Here is a 24,005-nt window from a genome sequence, read left to right on the forward strand (position 1 = left end):
CCGGCCAGCAGAGGGTGCTCGAGAGGCTGGATGAGCTAATTGCCAGAAGAGACGGCAGGAGGCGCCGCAGGGGTGAGTCCCATTGCTACAATCACATACTATTTCTTCCACAGGCCCCCTGCTTCATTCAGTGCACAGGATGGTGCTATTCAACATTCAGTGCTAGTCAATATTTCTTTTTATCCTCCGCATTCAATGTATGCCCCCATGCCATTCAAACCCTGCTCTGAAAACAAAATTATTAACTTCCTCATGGGCTTTTTTATACCTCTCATCACTCTAGTATCTGAGTGCTTCATAAACACTAATGAATTTATCTTCACAACACCCCCGACAGGTAAGGTGGTAGTATTACTCCCATATCACAGAAGGGGAACTGAGACACAGAGATGTTAATGTTGAAAGTGCATACTACTTTTGGGTGCATGATCTGCGATGCCCAGGACTCAGAGAATTGTGCATTATACAGCGCTATATATGTTAAAAGCACATCTCCCATTGACTTCAGTTGCAGCCGTGAATGCTCAGCACTTCTGCAAATCAGACCCCACTGCCTCAAGTCAGGCATCCAGAAAATGAGGACTACACAATTAGTACCAGCATCACATAGTAATAGGGTGACCAGATGTCCCAATTTTATAGGTCTAGTCATGATTTTTGGGTCTTTTTCTTATATAATTCCTATTTACCCCTACCCCTTGTCCCGATTTTTCACACTTGCTGTCTGGTCACCCTACATAGTAACTCTGTGGCAGAGACAGGGCTCAAATCCAGTTCTCCAGGGCAGTATTCAACTGCTATAACAACGAGACCATCCTTTCTTTTCCTGCAATTCTCTGCCTCATTCACTACACACCTTACAACTTCTGCAGCAAATAAGGTGGGTTTCCTGCATAACTTTGATTCCTTCCATAATCACTGTTCATTCTGCTCTCCCTACTCTTGTTTCCTGTGCCTGGAGCCACAACTCCCCCTGACTATAGGGAGGAGAAATTGCAGGCAAAGTCCTGCTCAGGCCCCACAGTCCTGGGCTGGAACATGCTTAGTCTCTCTGTGGGGATGGTGCATGTGCACTCCTGTCATACAATGCAGCGAGCTCAGACTGTCTCTTTGGGGAATTTAGCTGTTGAGCTCTAAGAAGTCTCTACTGAACACATGAAAATTGAGATTTTTAGAGCCTCATAACTCGGCCACATTTGGGCAGATTTTCATGGGAATGGTAAAAGGTGCATCCCTGATAACCAGTGAGACATGCCCATCTCCTCCAAATTTTCAAGTCCCTGCTCTCGAGCATTTAGGTGATAAAGCTTCTCAATTAAACAGTTATAAGAATTTTAATATGTGCAAAACAACATTATTTTTTCTCTAACCTCATTCTGAGACATCATTGAACCATTTTTGCTGAAATTAAAAAAAAAAAAAAAAGACAGCCGAGGCATTTACCAGCATGGAAGGTTTCAGCCCAAATAATTAAATGTTGGCAAAGTTATAAGCATCTGACAACAGGTCTTACAATTGGAAGTGTCAGGCAACCTTAGCTATAGGAATTGGTACTTGCATAGTAGCCTATAAAATGAATCCACTTTTCCCTGTCATTATTATAAATGTGAATTTTGTAATCAGAAGTGTCCTTTGCAAGTATGCATGGAAATAATGATCAGCTATAAAGGGTCAGAAGGGCTTTTACGCTTGTATTTTCCACACTATTGCTGTGGTGTTAGGTAGAGATTTTTTGTTTTTTTTTTCACCACATTTTAAAGTAAATCTCTCGTTTTTTTTTCCCCTGCTAAGGCTAGGGCTGGACGTACCACCATTGTGATAGCGCACCGGCTCTCCACAATCCGGACAGCTGACATTATTGCTGGATTTCACAACGGTGTTGTTGTTGAACAGGGAACACACAATGAACTCATGACACAGAAGGGTGTCTACACGTCTCTTGTGATGCAGCAGGTAATGAGATGTGATCAAGCACTCCTGACTAAATGCTTCAGATGTACTGGCCATCTCTCTACTCCAGAAAATTATCTGTATATCTCACTCACAGGTGCTGATTTTTGTATTCGCTGGTGGGTGCCCTTCCTGTATGACCTGTGGGCAGGGACTCGGGGGGGGGGGGGGAGGGGGAGGCTGAGCAGGGGTGGGACATCTGGGTAGAATGTGGGTGGGGCCTTAGGGAGGAAGAGGCCAATCAAGGGAGGGGCCCTGGGGTAGAGTGGTGGGCAGGGCCTTCAGGTGGAGCAGGGGCGGGGCCACAGCCCAGGGGCCCACAAAACATTATCCAGCCATGGGAGAGCTGAACACCCCCTATTTTTTTCGGTGGGTGCTTGAGCCACGGAGCACCCACAGTGTCGGCGCCTATGATCTCACTGATACTATTGCTGACACATGCAGGTTCTGCACTCAAACAGCTGGGCCATTTTCGCTTTGCAGTTTCTGCATGTTTTCTAGTTGAGTGAAAGTTGATCAGTCAATCTTGTTTATGAGTTTTTCACCGGTAGCAGTGCTTCACGTTTTTCACCGGTAGCAGTGCTTCATGTTTACCCAAAGTAATGAGTCAAAAACATAACTGAGCAGAAGAGGTGGATGACCTCATAGAGCTGTTAGATCTCAGATTTGACTGACCTATACAGATACCGGGGGGAACATACAGAGCCAAATTCTCTGCTGGTGTAAGTTGCAACTGCACCAACTTATCCTGGCAGAGAACTTGGCCTATACAAATTACAATGTGAAAGTGGCCACGAAACCAGTGTCTTTGTTTGTTTCCATACCAAGTATACTGTTCCTTCCCCTTGCTGCAAAGTGTCTTGTGACTGTGTATCACTGTTCTTTGCTTGTCACTAGGGTCATAGTGGAAACACTCAAAATGGGATGTCAGAAGATGAAGACTGTGAGGAAGAGGATCTAGATGATCTCAAGATGGAGAACCTAACTGATGTTGGTGGTTTTGAAGAACCAGGAGTCATTGAGATGGGAAGCATTCCTAAGGGATCCAGAAGGCATAAAAGCAGAAAGACCTCTTCTAAGAAAAAGTTGTCTGAAAAGAAGAAGAAAACAAAGGAGAAAGAGGTTAGTGTTAAAATGTAGTTTAATCCTAAAGTTTAGTGATAGCTTGTAAGAATAGGAACAAAGGTGATTCTGCTTACTTTTTTTAAAAGGCCTTAAGCCATGTCACCTTTGCTATGATCCTGTCATATGCATCATTGACCTGGGTGAATACTTGAATTGGGAATCTTCAGGGAGAACACAGGTCTAAATAAATCAGTCTGACCTCTTGAGACCAAATTAACCTGATACACAATATGGTGTTAAGGAGCTTTATGCTTGTTATCTTTTTATTAAGATGTTCAAACAAGTTCTCAACCTCTTGTCAAACTTCATAAGATTACAGTGTTAAGGCCACTGTCCTGGCCAAGTTCCTACTCAAGTAATTAAATTATACCTACTTACACAGACATGGCATTTTACCAGTGGATGACACGATCTTTGTGATATGTATACCAGTTTTTAAAGCACTTTGGGATGAAAGGTGCTATATAAATGGAAATTATCAAAATCAATAATAGTGTTGGTCACATACTAAACAGAGAAAATGTTCAAAACTCTATTTTGAAATGCAGCCTAAATTAAAACGATAGAAAAGGTTTACCTTTTTCTCCAACCACCTCTCTCTGTTTCAATTGCGCCAGCTCCTGAGCTCCTTACTCTATTTTTATTCAGACAAAATTCCCCTTCATGTTAAGGTATTTTGCCTGAGTTAGAACTGAATAAAAACCAGGTAAGGGCTTCAGGTTTTAGACCCTGCTTCAATGGACTCATTGAAGTCAATTTAAAGAATTTCAGTGGTCCCTGGATTAGACCTTGGCCATGGGGCTAAGCAAGCACTTTATTGCAGAATATATATAGTTTGAACTGCACACAGTATAATTATTCACATCCTTGTATGAGGCTGGTTGTAGAAGACCTACAGAACATTTTTCAATGCTCTGCCAGTGCAAAGAGCTAGAATATAAATTTAGGGTGAAATCCTGCTGACATTGAAATCAATGGGAGTTTTGCTGGGATTTCTCCTATAATAAAATGTTTGATTAGTGAATACAATTTCAGAATCAATAACGTACCTAACCTTGCCAGATGTTTCTGTTTGTTTCTCAACCTTTCTCAGCTCAGACCCTATTTGTAATGGTCTGTTATGACCCAGAGACTTCCTGAGACACTCCTAGACTCAATGCTCCTCCCTCCACCCCCTTTGCAGGGATCCGTCAGGGGCTTGGTGGGCCTCAGAGCTAAGATTCCAGATGTTCTAGCCAGATGTAAATAGCTGGGGAACTCCCCCCACCAGCAACTGGCGGGAGGGGTGGTAAACCAAGACACCCCTTCCAAAAACACACAACCCTCCCACACATACAGCCCATGGGGGAGGGGGAGAGAATAAGGGGTGGAGAGGAATAAGGGCTGAAGGTAAAATGGAGAGACTGGGAGTCTGGGGATGTAATGAGGAAGAAGTTGGAAGGTCTGGGGAAGGAAATGGGGGCAGAGGGGTGTGGAGGTGCAGTTGGGGCTGGGGGAAGGATATGGAGGCAGACAGGTCTAGGGGAGGGGTGGCAAACTGATAGCTCCCCAAAAACCACAGACACGTCATGCAGCCCCTGGAGAGAAGAGGATAAAGGAGTGGGGGGATTTGGGGTACAAGGGTTACAGTGAGAGGTTGAGGGAAGGAGCTGAGGGGGCTGGGAGCCAGGATAGGTGGTATGACAGAGGGAGGATCACTTGGCTGTGGGGGAAGGCTACATCAAGGGGTTCAAAATGGGGTGCAGGACAAGGGTTATGGAAGAGGGAGTGTTGCCCAGCTGTGAGGTGGGGATTACATCAGGGAGCCAGTGTTTAGAGATTGGGATACCAGCTGCTCTCCCAGCTCCTGTCCTGCAAGGCTAGCTGGGCTTGGCTCCTTACTCCAGGTGTTGCAACCTCAGAAGTTGCAGCACTGCTCAGGTTTGGCCTGGCCCCCATGGTGAGGGGGCCAACCAGGCCAAATTTGTGAGAGTGGCGTTGCGACCACGTGCACCTGGTCACAAAGCCAGAGAGGGGAGCTGAGCCCATCCAGCCCTGTGATCCTTAAACGCATTCAGATGACCCGATTTTGGGTCGCAACCCACCAGTGAAGAAATGCTGCTCTAGGAGCTCTTCTTTTATTATAGTACAGTCTACTGGTAGAACACGATGCAAACAATAAGCACTGGATGCAGACTTACAATGTATCGCCCAGAAGTCCAGAACACACTTTTTATCTATTCATAACCGTTGCATTTGGGCCTTTGCAGAGGAAATAGATGGCAAGATACATGGCTTCAGAATTCATACGGTTTGCAGTAAAGTGAAGAAATCAGAGGGGAAGACATGCAATTTTTGATGTCACAAAGTTCAGCAGGCTTGTATGGTTGAAGTGTGGACAGGCTTTTCCAGTCTCTGAAACACAGGCAAAGATAACCAGGCGAGGCCATAACAACTGGCTGAAAACCTCATCTAATAATTTGTACCAGTTCCTATGTTTTCATTTCATTTTCCACAACTTCCTGAACAAATGTATGGACATTTTGAATAGTTCAGTGAAGCTGAACTGAGCTGCCATGTATTTTTCAAGGGAGATGAAGCCTAAATCACTGTTACATATGCCTTTTCCATGCATCTGGTAATGATAGTCTGTATTTTGTAAAAGACAAAACAGACTAACTGGCATAAGTAGACCCAATTGTATTACTGCCAACCCACTAGAATTTAGCAGAGGCTGAACTAGTCTGATCTCTTTGTGCTCAGAACAGTGAGACTTTTAGGTCGTTATAATGATTCAGGTGTTAAAGTTGCAATCCATGGTCACTGACCCTATTTGAAATTTCACTGAGCTATATAGACCCCATCCCACCCACCCCCCAGTTAACCTTTTGTTAAATTTATGCCTGCAGATTTTTTTGACTTGCAATTGCAGTTTTAAGACCTTAAATTACAGAGTGGCAAATCTTCAATATGTTTGCTCATTCAGTGTGTACGTTGGAGGCTGGGGCGAATTATCTGTGAACAGTTGCTAGGACAGTTTACTGATTTACCCCCTAGCTGAGGAAATTGTCATGTTTCACAACTTTCAGGGAACAGTTGAATTTTCTCTCTTATATAGGAGGAAAATCTCCCGGCTGTGCCTTATTCCAGAATTCTGGCTCTGAACAAACCTGAGTGGCTGCATATATTCTTTGGCGTGATTGCTGCTGCCTTCTCTGGTGGCATCCACCCTGCATTTTCTGTTCTATATGGAAAAATCATTGGGGTAAGTTCAGAACTGTATGGTAAACTAACGAACCAGGCACAAATGCAGAACTTTAAATCCTGCTCGACCCTTCAGCTAGTCCTCTCTAGTGATGCCTTAGAGCCTCCTTCTACTCCCACTGTCACTGGACTCTACAAGTCTTTCCATTGACTTTAGTAGGAACTTGATCAAGCCCTTGATCTCCTCTCTCCACTTGAGATTTCTTGCCTATTTTCCAGCCCCGTATATGGATGACTTAACCTTTCCAGTGAAGTAAATCACGTTCCCTTATCAAACTCAGTTTTCATTTACCACTCTCCACTGTTGTGCACATTCCCTGCCTTGAACCCGACCCTACTCTTTGCATTGTACCCATTCTCTTCGGACAGTAAGCTCCTTCAAGGTACCTTGCATTCCAACATGGTTGTAAGTACCAGGGACGTCCATGGGACCGTCTGAATAATTAACCCCGTAATTTCTGAATCATTGCAGGAAAGAAATGGAGTTTTCCTTTGGATTCTAGTATATGATTGTTGGAAGCTGCTGGGAGTTGGAGCAGCAGGCAGGGGGAATGGTTGGAGCAAGATGTTGAGGGAATCTTTTATCTTCAGGCAAGAGAAGAGGGGTGTTGTAATCAGCTGGAGGGGAGGTGGATGGTCTGACGGAGTGACAGCATTCAGTGGAAGGCAGATAAGAGCTGATGAAGTGGCAGCCTGGAGGCAGGGTTTAGTGGAACTGCAGCTCCCAGGCAAATGAGGAGAGGGTCTGGTGGAGGGTTGGAGAAGGAGCAGCTGATGAGAGGCAGGTCAGCTGGGAGAGGTGGAGTGACCTCCTGGCCAGCAGCAGAAAGCTGAGAGGTGGCAGAGTTCAGTGCTGGGGAAGAGCTGAGAGAAGGTGAAGTTCAATAGTTTGTACAGTGTTTCCAGAGCTATTGTAACTGGTGATCGCTTTGTGCTTTTCTTACATAGGCTTTTCAAGAAACAGACCCTGAAAAAAGGAGCAAAAACACCACATTGCTTTCTCTAATGTTTCTTGTACTGGGAGTGATCAGTTTAGTAACACACATAATCCAGGTAAACGTCACTACATTGAAAAGTCAAAGCTGAGTATCTGGTCACATACATTATGGTCAAGATTTTCAGATCTCGTTGAGAGGTATGTTGGGGACATAATGCAACTTTGTATTCACTGTGTTTCTTAGAAACTGTTCCAGAGCCAAGCCACTGAATGACTCAAGTGGCTGGTATGGAATACAGAGCCTTACCCTTCCCGATTGCCAGTTACAAAGCAGCCCAGGGCAGCAATGTCTGAAAGGTGCTGCCGACTGTTCTGTGTCCTAGGGGGAATGCGTTTGGGCACAGCCCAGTTCCACTACATTGGTGTGTACGTTACAAAAACCACCGGCCCAGTCGGCACTGTTAGATAGCAGAGTGAGTAGTGAGGCTGAGGAATGAGTAAGCAGGGAAGGTGACTCCACTGCTGACCTCTGCAGCTGGCTGCGGAAGCGTGTGGGTGGGCAGTACGAGGAAACTTCAGTTTCCAGGAATGTGTGTGTGGTACCTTTCACCAGCTTTAAACTAACATGTGAAACTATATCCCACAACACTGTGTAAACTGTGTGGCTGAGTGGTTGAAATATCATCACCTTTACAGCAGGTTGTTCTAAATATACACAGCACATACAATTCAACTGTTTTATTTCCCATTCTGCCTTTTCAGGGATTCATGTTTGGAAATTCTGGAGAATTTCTGACCAAGAGATTGCGATCTTTGTCATTCAAGGCATTGCTTCAGCAGGTATGGGTCACGTTTCTGGGTCAGAGCGATAGACAGCAACTATGCAGCACTCCTGCCATGTGAGCCAGATGACTTTTGTGGGCTGATGTTTGTATAACACCATCAAAATTCCTGGTTCCCTGCAGCCTGTGTAGAGCCTCCCTCCAATACAGCTTCGAAAGAACCCATCCTTTTAGTGAAACTTTAACAATGCACAAGCGGCAAGTCTCTGAGCACATGTGCGAAACAAAATAAAGCAAAAGCATGTACACATTAACTCAGTGCGGCTAGGAGAGCTGTCTAATTTTGATGCCATCTCTTTCAATATCAACCATACTGAAGAGTGTATAAAACATGCATGTATCTGAGTGCATTGGTATATTTGCAAAGATTAACAAAAAAGAAGTTAAATCTCTATCTCACCCTGATGGTCATGATATAAATGTTTAGATAAATAGGTTTAGGTCTGTTTGCATCAAACTCCATAGCAAACGGACCATATCATAACAGATATAGGGTCTCAAAGCATTATCTTTGCTCACTAGAGTGGTTTCTCTAGTCAAGATGACCAGCTGGATCAGGACTGATTTACAATAATACTGTTGCAACATGACTGTCCTTGGATACTCCCTGCTGATGGATCCCTTGGAAAGGACACACCTCTATTTGTTCCTTGCAGAGGATTCTCTGTGGGTGAACTATTAGGCACCCTGCACACCCATTGGTAGCACTTGGTATCACAGGGTTCTGCGTATGCACTGGAGCATTCTAAGAGGATAGAGGAGGATAGGGAAAATTACAAAAAAACCCAAACCTCTCCTTCTTTTCCACTATCTTTAAGGATAATAAAGCTGATTCTCCTCCCACATGCACCCATATCGATCAGGAATAACTCTACAGAAGTCAGTGTAATATAAAAGGTGTAGGAGAGGAGCACTGTGCCTATCAGATGTTGGTATGGGCGTGGAAGGCACTCTCATTATGGTGCAAAAAGAACGAGGAGTACATGTGCCACAAGTACTCCTTGTTCTTTTTGCTGATACAGATTCACACGGCTACCACTCTGAAACCTCATTATGGTGCATGACACGTACTTGACTCTAAATTCTAAAATCTTTGAAGTTGTTAGCACCTGGATTGTTAACAGTTTAATGTTCTGAGGGTAAGAATAGTTTATGTTAAGATTGTTTTCAGTTTATCTGACAAATGTTATTCATCACAAAAGAAGAGTGAGTAGCTTAGTGCTTATGTTGGCTCTCTCTCTTCCCCACACACACGTGCTAGTCAAGCTTTAAATGTCCATACATTGTACTCATGACCCTGACAAGTCTGAGTTACGATAAGAACATTTCATTTGCAAAAGCAAAAATAACTGAACAATCTATTCCTTTGCAGGAGATTGGGTGGTACGACGATCCTAAAAACACCATAGGGGTTTTGTTAACCAGACTAGCTACAGATGCTTCACAAGTCAAAGGGGTATGTTTGGTTTTGTTTGTATGTTTTGCTAACAATTGTGAATTGCAGTGTTGGCCAGGGATGATGAAGTTACTTTGGAAAACGAGTTGGTAAATCTACTCTAGAGACTGGCTGACACATTTAAATACCACACTATCAACGTCTCAGAAACAGTTTCACTAGTCCCAATTTATGACAATTCTAAAGCTTCGGCAGATGTTCGTACACCTTCCATTTCCTTGCTGTAAGCAGCTAAGTAAACACCTTAGTAACTCTAAAAGTAAGCCATGTCCAAGGACCAGTGCAAGCACTTCTGCACCACTTAAACTGCATGATGGAGCAAAGTCTTCAGTGTATGAAGTGGCCCTAAAGCCCCACTTCAGTTGCTTGGAGGGGCTGTAGTGTGGGAGAATTGCATTGCAGCCAATGCCCTGGCCTCATGTTGACATGGGTACATTTCTTCTTCCCAGCTCTGTCCACTGCATTTCATACACAGAAAGCCGGTTTATGTGGGCTTTATGGGGTGAAGTGAGTTGTCATTAATACAGAGTATCAGTGATGGCAGAAGCACGAGGGACTGTGTGACTTGGGGGAGTGGTGTAGGATAGGAGCGACTGGAAATCCTGCAGGTAAGTGGCAAATTCGGCAGAATTTGCCAATCTCCCCTTTCCTTCTCACCACGACTCCATCAAAAAAATTCTGACGCATCAGCCATACTTTTTTAAAATAAATTCACTGATGAGCAAAGAGTAATAAGTTTCCTTATTTATTCAATAGTTTAAAATAAAATTAAATTTCTACTTCACTTGTCTTAACAAAATAAAAAAAATGCTTCCTCGACTCCCGGATTCACTAAACTCACTAGATCCTCAGACTCACTAGATTTCATACTCCCTCCCATCTCCTCTACTGGCCAGCACAGAGTGGGAATCAATCAAATATTTGACCAAATGTACAATTACTTGAATCTTTAAAAACTGCAACTTAATTCTTGAGGATAAGGTCCATCATCCCAGCTGTCAAGGTAAAACAGGTGCATGGGATCCAAACTATAAAAAAGCTTAATAGATCAAAATGAACATCAGAACATTGCATTCTCCGGAGCAGTGGTTCTCAACCGGCTGCGAGCAAGTTTCAGGGGGTCCGCAAAGCAGGGCCAGCATTAGACTCACTGGGGCCAAGGGCAGAAAGCCAAAGCCCCACCTCATGGGGCTGAAGCCCACAGCCCTGAGCCGCACCACATGGGGATGAAGCCAAAGCCTGAACAATGTAGCTTCGCGGGGGGCCCTGTGACATGGAGCCCCAGGTAATTGCCCTGTTTGCTACCCCATAATGCCGGCCCTGGCTTTTATATGCAGAAAACCAGTTATTGTGGGCATTGAAGTTTTTATAGCTTGTTGGGGGGGGCGGGGACCTCAGAAAGGAAAAGGGTGAGAACCCCTGCTCCGGAGAACAAAGAAATATTAGTGAGTGAGAGACAAGGTGGGTGAGGTAATATCTTGTATTGTACAAACTTCTGTTGGTGAGGGAGGCAAGCGTTCGAGCTTACACAGAGCTCTTTAGGTCTTCTTCACCAAGAGAAACTGGGCCAATAAAAGATATTACCTCACCTACCTTGTCTCTCTAATCGCCTGGAACCAACACGGCTACTGCTAAGTAACTAAGTATGTTGTGCTAGCTGAAGTCTCAAAGTGATCTTTATGTATAAGCCCCTAGAGTACATGGCAATAATTCATCTTGGCATTGGTTTGGTTTTATAATTTTATTGAACACAAAAGTCTCTTGAGGGCAGGAAAGCCTTTGGCTAGCAAAGAAAGACTCATACTTCCCACCCAGGTTTTTTTTGGTTTGTCCACAGTGCGATATTTGAAAGATGGATTGTTTCCACAAAACTTTCGATTTCATCTGAGGCATGCGTAGAACTGACCAACATGTTTTCAGTCAATGGTATTTTTGCTGAAATATGTATTTTTAGGGACCCCAAATCTATTCATGAATTCAGGTAAAATTTGACTAATAGTCAAAAGAGATAGGAAGGGAGATTTGGTTTAAGTCTAAATGTTTCATTTTGACCATTTAAACATATGCCATTTCTACTTTTGTTTTGAAATGGCATTTCATTTTCAAATTTGACCAAATAAAAAAGAAGAAAAACACCGCAAAATGGCCAAATCAATACAAAAAAAAGTGTGTGTGTAGCGGGGGGAGTTTTTAGTCAACCAAAATGTTTTGGTCAATTTGAAATTACTATTTTTTAATTCGACCAAAGAATTTTTTTTATTGTTTCAGATCTAATTGAATCATTTCCCCCCTCCCCCCCCCCCCCCCCCCAATTTTCCACTTTGGTCCCCAGCTGGAAAAATCCACTATTTTCTCAGCTGAGCCATGAGTATTGTCACAGTTTACACAGATCCGGTGTGCCAATTATCGCTTTTACATTTCTTGATGACATGCGTGTGAAGATCCTCATGGAGAGAAGAGCTCTTTGGTGTGAACGCTCATTTCCTGCTGCTAACACTGCTGAAAACAAAGTGCCTAATTAAAGGAACCTGCAGCTTCCATTATCTTCAGCTGATGTACAGCACCTATGAAAATCAGTCCCTAGGTGCCTTAAGCTGGGCACCCAATAACTGACAGGTCCCAAATTAGAGGCTGTTGGCTCTTCATGATTTCTGTGCCTTGTTGTGGCACAGGAAGACCCTGATATTTTTGTTGAATTGAGCCCATGTGGCCACATTTTCATCAGGCTTCCTGAACCTCACCCACAGCTAGGGGTATTTGCATATGTAATTGTCCATAGGGGTTTTTGCATATACAATTGTCCATTTTAAATGCACAACATTTACGATTCTTCTCCCTCTGAACATTTGATCCTGAGTGAACAATGATTTCATACATTTGATCTATATTTTGTGTCTCAGGAATTAACTTTGGACTCTTTTTTGCTTTTAATAGGCTACTGGAAGCAGACTTGGCTTGTTCACTAAGACTGCCTCTACCCTTCTGACCGCCATCATTATTGCTTTTGTATATGACTGGCGATTAACTTTGCTTATCGTGGCCTGCATTCCTTTCGTTATTGCTGCAAGTGCTATTCGACTGAGCTCTGTGGCTGGTCAGGCATCAAAAGATCAAAAAGCTTTGGAAGAGGCCGGCAGAGTAAGATCTCCAATATAAACTAAATGGATATAATGTTATATCTTTTTAAGGACAACATTGTCAGTGATGATTTTCTACAGAAATTACTCTGAAATATATTAAATAAAACAGTGATAAAGAGAGACACTCTATTATAGTGGGATGCTAGCTCCACTCTAGTTAAGGGTGAGGATGACTTTTCTTATTGCTTTAAAATCCACACAGTTACTCCTATTGCCTTAACATCATTTTTTTGCCATTGAATTTTAACACAAAGTTAAGGTTGCTTGGTGGCATGTCGTCCCCTTGGAGAACCTTGAGTTGAGCAAAACTCAAACTTCTGAACATCAGGAATTGCACAGTTAAGGTTGCTGATGCAACCTTAACTCTGCCCTCTTTCAGTAATTCCCCAGTGCTCCCTGTTACCACACGTACCTTCACTCTGCCGACCCCACAGTTGCTGAAATATTCAAGCTCTTCACTTTCTTCTCTAGTCCATTCAATGTCACCCCCAGGATTCCATCTAACACTATGAAAGGACAAAAACGAGTAGGGGAAGGTTGACCATGCTAGCTTCCCTGTAGCCTCTTTCAGCTATGCCTCAATGTGCATGTACTCTGACTGGCCCGTGGCACTATAAAGATTCAGAAGGTTCCACTTCACTGTCACACTTCGCGAACTCCCCAGAAAGAATATCATACATGTACAATGTGAGAACCACTTTACAGCCTTTTGCAGCTCCCGTGCCCTGATAGTACATCTCAGCTGGGAGGTGTGATTCCCAGGTCTCATAGACATACCCATGCTAGTTCTGCTTGAGCTAGTGCACTAAAAAGAGCAGTGTAGCCAGGACGGTGGCTTGGGCGAGCCTCACAAGTAGTACGTGCCCAGGGGGTCTGGGTGGGATTGTACTCAGGCGGGTAGCTCAAGCCAGTGCTCGTTCCACCCTAGCTATGCACAGTGGGTACATCTATGCGAGCTGGGACTCGCACCTCCCAGCTTAAGTGTAGGGCTACTGTTACATACAGGATACCATCTCAACCTACACTTTCACTTAGCCATTCTGAAAGCATTAGAATCCTTTCACATTCCACCTCACAGCTGACAATATCCTTTGTAATTAAAGCCCCGTGACCTGTTACTGACATAACCTACACAATTCCACACAGAACTGAGACATACTTCATCCTGAAGGTACACATGCACTTCCTGCCTTTCCACACACACACACACACACACACACACACACACACACACAGATCTCCTCATATCTCAGTCACAGCTCTGTCACACATCTCCAAGTCATCCATAGATCTCGCTAACACACCTACCAAGCAGAGCTAACTACTTCCTCTGCTCTTCAGTTCAGCTCCATCTGCCACTGAGCACACTCACTTTGCCTGGAGTGTGCATAGATAATAAATGCTTAGATTGCTCATATGCCAGCTCGCTACTGAAAATACCCTTTCTTATACAGCCCCTGTGCCCTGCTAATGATTCTGCACTATACTGATGCACACAGGATCATGAAGGTACATACCTAGCTCCTCCCTTTGTTCAGACATCGGAGGGTGGAAAACACAGAGTTCCTCCTGTCCGAAGCTCTGCTCTGCTCTCTCACATACCTCAGAGTGATCCACACGTCCTCACATCACCAACACACTTACCAAGCAGGCCCAACTATCGTCTCCACCATTTAGTGTAGGTACACCTAGCATCCTGATTGCAACTGGAGTATATGCAAATAATTCCCATTGGCTACTGCCAGCTCCAAGGAACAAATGGAACATGGGGTGGGCAGCCTTTTTTTTTTTTTTTCCCTTTCTTGTCCTGTAATATTGTTAGATGGAATCCTGTGGGTGACAGTGAATGGGTTGTAAAAGGACGTGAAGAGCTTGTACATGTCAGCAGCTGTGGGGTTGGCAGAGCAAAGGTATGTGTGTTAACTGGGCACTGCGGAAAGAGGGCAGAGGTAAGATTGCATGGACAACCTTACTTGTGCATCTCCTGGTTTTCAGTAGTTTGAGTTTTGTTCCACACAGCATTCTGCAGAGGTACGACATACCCACAAGCAACCTTAACTCTGCATTTAACGGCGTTCTTTGCCATGGAATTTCCAAGATGTTTTTTTTTTTTTTTTTAAACAGGAAAAGCTCTGGTGGCGTTAGGAGGTAGTGGCCATATAGGCAGTTGTACATCTAGTGTTCCACAATTAGCATTCTGAGCCAGCTGCACCCCCTGACACACACATTCATCAGCTGTTCCTCACCAGCCCTGCTTCAGCACACCTCCCCCGCCATACCTCTGACCCAGTCACTGCATTCCCCCGTCCCCACTACCATACAGAGGCCTCCCTATTGCAAGCAGGGAACACCTCTCCCTGTGTACTAACTTTTCTATTGCTGTCACTTCCTCCCTCCTCTAATCTGACTCACATGCAGTGCCTGGGGTGAAGGACAGCTGTGTTCCAGTGGCATAGTGTTCCTGGTCATGTTTCAGAATGGCTAGAGGGTGGAGTTTCTAGCAGGCTGGTAGGAGAAATCACAGATAGGGTTTGTGTTCCAAAACACTGACAATTTTATGTTTGAGAGAAAAATCCTCTGACCCCTTTCCGATAGATGTGCCCCATCTCCAAGAACAGTGTGATGTCAGAGCTTGTAATGGTTTCTGGTAGGCCATGAACTCTCAAATTAATGTGCGTCCAGTAGGTTTCCTGTAGTGTTGGGGTGCACTGACAGAGCTGGGAGGTGCAACGGGTCAGGTGCACTGGTAGAGGTGGGGTATAGGAAGGTTGGGGTACACTGGAAGGGCTGGGGCTGCAGGAAAGTTGGGGTGCATGAGGGGTTGGGGTGCAAAGACAGCTGTGGGATGCAGGGGGTTAGGATGCCAAGACCAAGCTGGTGGTTGGGGTGCAGGAAAGTTGAGATGCAGGATGGCTTAAGTTTATTGGCAAAGGGGGCACATGGGTTGCAGTGCACGGCTGGGGTTGCACTGGCAGAGCTGGGGGGTCACGTGCCTCCATCACCTGAACCGCTTATCTCCCCTATCACCTATTCCTAGTTACCCCAATCCACCCTCCCAGCAGGGTTGCCAATTCTGGTTGAACCTATTCCTGGAGGTTTCCTCACATGACACAATCTTTAAAGATTAATCTTTAATTCCTGAAAAACAACGAGGAGTCTGGTGGCTTTGTGGATACAGACTAACACGGCTACTCCTCTGATACTTTAATTCCGGGAAACTCCAGGACAATCCTGGAGGTTTGGCAACCCTCATTCCAAGAAAGTTTACACATCCAATTTTCCACCCAAATGCTTTCATTGCATTTCTCCCAAAAAGAAATTACCTCCTATGACTCTCACATTGTAGCAATCTCCAGCCACTCAATTCAAAATTCCTTTTGTCTTAGGTGGGTGTTGTAATTAACTTATCTTTAGCAGTGTTAATTGAAGGGTGAGTTCACAGCCATCCAGTGGTCTATGATTCATCTTCCAGTCCTTAGTATCTACCTATGAATTCTAGATCTAGAGTTCTAGCTCTAAATTTTTGTTTTTTTTTAAACACCCACCACCTAGAAACTTTTTTTTAAAAATGGCTGTTTTTAGGGCTTATATCTCCAGAACGTCTGGCTCAACAGATGTCAAGTTTGGGTCACTAACCCTACCCTGCCGTCTCCTGAGGTGCACCACTATAAATTCGTGAACCTTATGGGGGTGCAAAATACGTGTAGTGATCCAAACATGGGGTCATTTGACCAAGGGGTTTACTAGATGTTTCCCACCAAATAATCAGCTTTTCTAAAGGTTCGTTCTATAAATGTTTTTTTGTCCACATCTAGAGATCAGACCATGGGTCTAATCCTGGCACAAGTGTCTCACTCATTTGAGGGTGACCTCCAGAGAATGCATGGCATCCATTAGCATCAATTAGGGAAGCAAGATTCAGAACATTATCAGCAAAAGAGTTTGGCCATCGACTTAGGCTCTTGAGTAAAGGTCAAGCACTCCACAAGTTACACTGAGCATGTATGTAAAGTGAACCCCAAAGGATTTGCAGGTAGAATATGGTCAAAGCAGCTGTATAGACCGAAGAGATGCACAGTAAGTGTTTGTTCCTGAACTCCCCCAGCTAGTGACAGTTCACAGACTGTCCTGATATTCAGGGCTTTGTCTTATATAGGTGCCTATTACTCCCCACCCCTGTCCCGATTTTTCACACTTGCTGTCTGGTCACCCTACTCAGAGCTAGATTCTGGCTGAATTCAGGCTGGGTGTTCACTTTCAGCTGAGAACATCTCATTGAAATGAATGGGCCATTTCACAGCTCTCTCAGACTATTATGACAGGTTTCAGGGTAGCAGCCGTGTTAGTCTGTATCCTCAAAAAGAACAGGAGTACTTGTGGCACCATAGAGACTAACAAATTTGTTAGTCTCTAAGGTGCCACAAGTATTCCTGTTCTTTTTGAGACTATTATGATGCTGATGGATGTGTGGAGCGCCTCTGCTCCACTGGCCTTCTAATTTTATACAGCATTACAACTGAGCACCAGCTCTGCTCTAGCTAAGGTGGGGAAGCCCTTCCTGTTTAAAGGATGACTACTAAGTATGTTAAAATCTTTGTGTTTACACAGATTGTCTTGAAATTTGCTATGTGTCATGAAAGCGTCGGGTAGGGTGAGTGATCCAAAGATGGGTCATTTGAGTGTGGGGTTCCCCACAGCCTCCAGGGGGGAAAAATTAAGTTCACAGATTCTAGCAACTTTGAAGTTGTAAGCTCACCCTGAGCAGAAATCTGAAAATGAAATGTAAACTTTTGTTTTAATTTGGAGAAATGGACTCTGAGCACAGCCGATAATTAAGAAGGGTTTCAAACTGTGTTTGAAAAGAAAATTAATTACAAGGGGTGATTGCCATGTAAGAGTAAGTGGGAAGAAGGGGCTATTTGGGGTCTAGCGCAAGGGATTGGGGCATAGGTGCTGACTCTGTGGGTGGAAAAAAATTGATGGATGCTTAGCACCCACTGGCAGCCAGCTCCGTCCCTTCCCCCACCCAGCGCCTGCCGCCCACCGGTGGCCCCGCCGATCAACTCCTTCCCTCTCCCTCCCAGCGCTTCCTGCCCACCACAATCTGCTGTTTTGCGGTGTGCTGGGGGGAAAGGGAAAGCAGTGGGGATGAAGTGCGCTCGGGGGAGGGGGAGGAACTGGGTGGGAATAAGCAGGGTGGGAAGAGGCGGGATGGGGATGGGGCTTTGGGGGACTGGGTGGAGTGGGGGTGGGGCCTGGAGCTGAGTGGGGGTTTGAGCACCCCTGGGGAAAGGAGGAAGCCGACACATGAGGATGGGGATAAATGAGGATGGGTGGTGGGGGAGGGAGAAAGGGTTGGGGGCTCAAATAAGGGGGAGGGTGGGGATTGGGGGAGTGTGAGTAGAGAGGATGGGGAATGTGAGGGGTGGCAGAGGAAGTTGAGGATTTGGGGTGGGCTGTCAGCCCAGAATTCTCCCCTTCTGTGAATGTGCTTGGATCTAAGGGAGCCCTGCTCCTCCATGTGAGCTGGGATCTAGGGACCCTGCTCTTCTTGGAGTTTCTGAGCCTCTCACCTTGCCCCCCAATGAAGCCAGGATCAGGGGGGCTAAAGAATATGCAAATTCAAACATCTGAAATCCAGAAAATGAAAAGCAAAGATACACGTCACCCCTGTGGGAGTGCTGGCCAAAGTGTGTGGGGGATGGGCCTGGTTTGGAGGAGGGGTGGACTGGGTGGGCTGGCACATGGCTGGGGAAGCCTGGCAGAAGCAGGAGCAGGAGTCCCCACTGGTGGTGGGTAGCAGGAGTTTGGGGCTCACCCAGCTCAATGTGCCGCTCAGGCTGCATAACCAAGGTAGCATGCAGCCCTCCAGTGAGCTGCTGCCTGGGATGTGTGTACTCAGAGCAAGGAGCAACTTCTTACCTTTTAATGGCTTCTATAGTGCCAGCTAATGCTGCTGTGCAACAAAAAGTTTTCCTGAGAATGATACTTAATCTCCTTTTTTTAAAAGAAAAACACTTGGAGAGCGAAAGATGAAAAGTGCTATAGATGTGCTAACTATGTAGTGGTAGGAGGAGACTCAAACATAAGAGAATACTTCATATCTGTCTTGTCTCCTGATTTAGATTTCAATGGAAGCGGTTGAAAATATAAGAACTGTGGCTTCATTAACTAGTGAAGATGCATTCTATGAGAGATATAATGCAAGTTTGAATGGTCCATACAGGTAGGATTTGCTCTCAAACAATTCTGTTTTTTAAAAGCAATGAATACATATTTTCTTAATTTAAAACTACTCAAGATTTATTCATATTACATTCATTTTCAGACTGAAAATATTAAACATATAAATGATTTGAAAAGATTTTGGCAGGGTAAAATGTATTTACTCCGTTTCTTTAAAATACGTTCTTAGATGCTATTGTATGTGATGTAATATTTGTGTGAGAGAGAGAATTTAATGACCTGGTATAAAGTTTTTATTAACATGAATATGGGATATTTACTTGCTTCACAAGTACTGCAGCAGAATGAGCTTCATGGGTCAAGTGGCAAAGACTTTATACTACATAACGTCACCATATATTATGACTTTAACTACAAGTAAGAACTTGCAGGTCTTGAAATAAGATGCATTTCTTTTTCCCCTTTGGCCTTTTCATTCACTCTCTACAAGCTAACCACTGCAGGGGCTAACTTCTAATATCCAAATATGTCAGACATTTTCCTCGTTTCCATTTTATTTAAATGAAATGATCTACTATCCATTTTGTTTCTTTCCCCTTAAATATGCTTTAAGTAAAAGTAGGGATTGAAAATGATAGTCCTCTGCCAATGACAGTTTTAGGATTCAATATTCTATAAACCATCAGTATGAGAAAAAAAATCTATATTTCATTGGAGAAATGGGACTCTCAGCTTTAGTACTTGTCTCTAGTCTTCTCAGATCATTGTATCACAATATTATGATTTTTAGAGAAACTATTTTGGAAAACATTTTAAAAATATATGAGCACTAGAGATGAGTGAAAATCTGAATTTCTATCCTGTGGGAAATTCTAATATTTCAACCTCTGTTTTGCTCTGAAGTGGGACAAAATGTGAAAATATATCAATTTTTTTTCACAGAAAGAAAAGTTTTTTAGAAAAATTTCAATTTAGAAATGGCAAATCATTCCATTTTTGCATTTTTCTCCAAACAAAATATTTTTATATTCCCAAATAATTGAAATATTTAATTTTCTTTTGTTTAACTAACCTGAAACTTTTAGTTTCTATCTAGTTCAACATCAAACTGCATTTCCCTGTTTTGGAACATTGCCTCTCTTATGGGCCAGGCTCCCTGGTTGGAGTATATCTCCCATGATGCAGTGTGGTCTCCCCTCTGACTGACTGGCATAATGCATTATCGGAGTCACATGGCTATGGGTGCAAAGCAGAAATATTTCAATTCAGGTCAAACCAACCCAGAATAAAATATTTTGTTATCTTTTTCCCAATGGAAATTTTCAAATATGCAGAAATTGCGTTTTCTGTTGAAAAATCATTTTGCCAGTTTCTTTGTCACAGCAAGGTTTGCACGTAATTAAGGTGATTCAGTTTTACCATCCCACACAACAACATTGGTCACCATTTAAAAGTCACCACTGTACAGGGGGTCTGAGTTGCTACTTTTTCCCCTCCTGTACTCAGAACAGGCAATATCTGCAGTGCTTCAGTTATGCTGTGTTGTACACATTCACTGTTCTATGGTGACCACTACATTTATCCAAATTGTCCAAAAATTCAAGCATTCAAAGATCATAAGAGACTTATCGAAATTATCAATTTGCTTTGTGTCAGATCCTTGGCCATCCATAAATATTTATTCTGGAAACCAGCATTCAAGTGTTAAAATGTTAAGACTATTAAAGGGAATTTTATCATAAGGTCCTATCCAACAAACAGCTGGTTGGGATGAAGGGGTCTCATTTGCCGTAAGTTCTCTCCAGAGGCACCTTCATGGAGCCCCTAGCATGCAGCTTTATTAATTATTATTTATTATTTGAGTGAGTGAGGTATATGGTTTGCCACCCCTAATACAAAGGTGTGACCTTCTCCCGGCCAGTCTCTGTTCTTGGCATTTCATTTTCCTTTAACATAAATCTTTTTTTTTTATCAGGGACTCTCTAACAAAAGCCCCACTATATGGACTTACTTATGGAATACCCCAATGTGCAAACTACTTTCTCGGTGCAGCAATCTTCAGATTCGGGGCATGGCTCATTGCTAATTGTTATACAAACTTTGAAAATGTATTTATGTGAGTACACATCAGTCCAAAGACAGTGATTTCAACACATGGTAATTGTGTATCAGTCTAGTTACTGAGGCAATAGTGCAAGAGGTCAAACATTTTAGAATCTGGTCAGGAGTTTAATTCAGGCAGAAGGGTTATTTCTGGGAGAGGAAGCTTGAAACAGGTGTGTTGGCATGTATAGAGCCTGGCTCAGTTTATTTACTATGGAGAAACTTTTACTGTTGACACTTCATTGCAGACAACGAGCTTTATGAAATGCTTCTGCGTGGAGAAATTACATACCATTAGGGTATGTCTACACTACGAAATCAGGTTGTATTTATAGAAGCCGGTTTTATAGAAATCGGTTTTGTACAGTCGATTGTGTGTGTCCCCACATAAAATGCTCTAAGTGCATTAAGTTGGCGGAACACGTCCACAGTACTGAGGCTAGCGTCGACTTCCGGAGCATTGCACTGTGGGTAGCTATCCCACAGTTCCTGCAGTCTCCGCTGCCCATTGGAATTCTGGGTTGAGATCCCAATGCCTGATGCTGCAAAAACAGTGTCGCGGGTGGTTCTGGGTACATGTTGTCAGGCCCTTCCCCCTCTGTCAGAGCAACGGCAGACAATCGATTCGCGCCTTTTTACCTGGGTTACCTGTGCAGACAACATACTACGGCAAGCATAGAGCCCGCTAAGCTCAGCTCAGCTCACCGTCACCATATGTCATCTGGGTGCCGGCAGGCGTGGTACTGCATTGCTACACAGCAGCAGCGAATTGCCTTTTGGCAGTACACGGTGAAGTATGACTGATAGCTGTCATCGGCTGTCTGGGTGCTGGCAGACATGGGGCTGCATTGCTACACAGCAGCAGCTCCTTGGCTTTTGGCAGTGGATGGTGTATTACGACTGGTATCCGTCTTCGTCGTATTCCTCAGTAAGTTCAATCAGAGGCACCTGGGCAGACATGTTTTGTCTCCTGGCCTATTGAACCGTCTTGACGATGATGGCTAGCAGTCGTAGTACATCATTTTCTGCCAAGCATCCAGAAGATGCCGATGGCCATCAGTCATGCTGCAACGTCTGCTGCCAGCTTAAGATGTAAAAAATAGATGGACCAGATTTGTTCTGTATTCATTTGCTTCCCCCTCCCTCCGTGAAATCAATGGCCTGCTAAACCCAGGGTTTTGAGTTCAATCTTTGGGGAGGGGCCATTCTGTGTGACAGTTGTTTGTGTTTCTCCCTGATGCACAGCCACCTTTGTTGATTTTAATTCCCTGTACCTGTAAGCCATGTCGTCACTTGCCCCTCCCTCCCTCCCTCCGTCAGACAATAGTTTTGTGCCTTTTTTCAGCACAGACGCCATAGCACTGGGATCATGGAGCCCATACAGATCACCGCGTCAATTATGAGCACTATGAACACCACGCGCATTGTCCTGGAGTATATGCAGAGCCAGAACATGCCAAAGCAAAACCAGGCGAGGAGGCGATTGCAGCGCGACGATGAGAGTGATGAGGAAATTGACATGAACATAGACCTCTCAAAAAGTACAGGCCCCAGCAATGTGCAAATCATGGTGTTACTGGGGCAGGTTCATGGTATGGAACGCCGATTCTGGGCCTGGGAAACAAGCACAGACTCGTGGGACCGCGTCATGTTGCAGGTGTGGGATGATTCCCAGTGGCTGCGAAACTTTCGCATGCGTAAGGGCACTTTCATGGAACTTTGTGACTTACTTTCCCCTGCCCTGAAGCACCAGAATACCAGGATGAGAGCAGCCCTCACAGTTGAGAAGCGAGTGGTGATAGCCCTATGGAAGCTTGCAATGCCAGACAGCTACCGGTCAGTCGGGAATCAATTTGGAGTGGGCAAATCTACTGTGGGGGCTGCTGTGATCCAAGTAGCCAACGCAATCAAAGACCTGCTGATATCAAGGGTAGTGACTCTGGGAAACGTGCAGGTCATAGTGGATGGCTTTGCTGCAATGGGATTCCCAAACTGTGGTGGGGCGATAGATGGAACCATATCCCTATCTTGTCACCGGAGCACCAAGCCACCGAGTACATAAACCGCAAGGGGTACTTTTCAATGCTGCTGAAAGCCCTGGTGGATCACAAGGGACGTTTCACTAACATCAACGTGGGATGGCCGGGAAAGGATGCTCGCGTCTTCAGGAACTCTGGTCTGTTTCAAAAGCTGCAGGAAGGGACTTTCTTCCCGGACCAGAAAATAACCGTTGGGGATGTTGAAATGCCTATTATTATTCTTGGGGACCCAGCCTACCCTTTAATGCCATGGCTCATGAAGCTGTACACAGGCAGCCTGCACAGGAGTCAGGACCTGTTCAACTATAGGCTGAGTAAGTGCCGAATGGTGGTGGAATGTGCATTTGGACGTTTAAAAGCACACTGGCGCAGTTTACTGACTCGAATAGACCTCAGCAAAGCCAATATTCCAATTGTTGTTGCTGTTTGCTGTGCGCTCCACAATATCTGTGAGAGTAAAGGGGAGACATTTATGGCGGGGTGGGAGGTTGAGGCAAATCGCCTGGCCGCTGATTACGCGCAGCCAGACACCAGGGCGGTTAGAAGAGTACAGCAGGGCGCAGTGCGCATCAGAGAAGCTTTGAACACGAGTTTTGTGACTGGTCAGGCTACAGTGTGAAACTTCTGTTTGTTTCTCCTTGATGAATCCTCCCACCCCTACCCCCGGTTCACTTTACTTCTCTGTAAGCTAACCACTCTCCCCTCCCCCCTTCGAGCACTGCTTGCAGAGGCAATAAAGTCATTGTTACTTCACATTCATGCATTCTTTATTAATTCATCACACAACTACGGGGATAACTGCCAAGGTCTTGGGCGTCTGGGTGAGGAGGCTATGGAACTTGGGGAGGAGGGCTGTTGGTTACACAGGGGCTGTAGTGGCGGTCTCTGCTCCTGCTGCCTTTCCTGCAGCTCAACCATACGCTGGAGCATTTCAGTTTGATGCTCCAGCAGCCGGAGCATCGACTCTTGCCTTCTGTCAGCAAG

The 24,005-nt window shown here is 44.5% G+C and overlaps 2 protein-coding genes across 6 annotated transcripts in view; both read left to right on the forward strand.

The window, feature by feature from the left end:
* Window positions 1-24,005, forward strand: part of LOC103307427 (ATP-dependent translocase ABCB1-like) — a 69,596-nt gene that overhangs the window by 34,798 nt on the left and 10,793 nt on the right. For 3 of the 5 annotated variants that reach the window (XM_065583269.1, XM_065583271.1, XM_065583270.1), the window contains exons 16-24: window positions 1,792-1,953; window positions 2,848-3,072; window positions 6,173-6,319; window positions 7,267-7,371; window positions 8,018-8,095; window positions 9,470-9,553; window positions 12,488-12,691; window positions 18,819-18,919; window positions 20,855-20,995. In XM_065583269.1, the coding sequence (XP_065439341.1) occupies window positions 1,792-1,953; window positions 2,848-3,072; window positions 6,173-6,319; window positions 7,267-7,371; window positions 8,018-8,095; window positions 9,470-9,553; window positions 12,488-12,691; window positions 18,819-18,919; window positions 20,855-20,995 (1,247 nt within the window). Of the gene's footprint in view, window positions 1-1,791; window positions 1,954-2,847; window positions 3,073-6,172; window positions 6,320-7,266; window positions 7,454-8,017; window positions 8,097-9,469; window positions 9,554-12,487; window positions 13,856-18,818; window positions 18,920-20,854; window positions 20,996-24,005 lie in introns of those variants that run through there. The other 2 variants (XM_065583272.1, XM_065583273.1) reach the window with 2 other exon arrangements.
* LOC101931388 (ATP-dependent translocase ABCB1-like) overlaps window positions 1-24,005 on the forward strand; it is a 432,036-nt gene that overhangs the window by 34,746 nt on the left and 373,285 nt on the right. The window lies entirely within an intron of this gene.

This window comes from Chrysemys picta, chromosome 2 (assembly GCF_011386835.1).
Source record: "Chrysemys picta bellii isolate R12L10 chromosome 2, ASM1138683v2, whole genome shotgun sequence".
Taxonomy (NCBI): domain Eukaryota; kingdom Metazoa; phylum Chordata; order Testudines; family Emydidae; genus Chrysemys; species Chrysemys picta.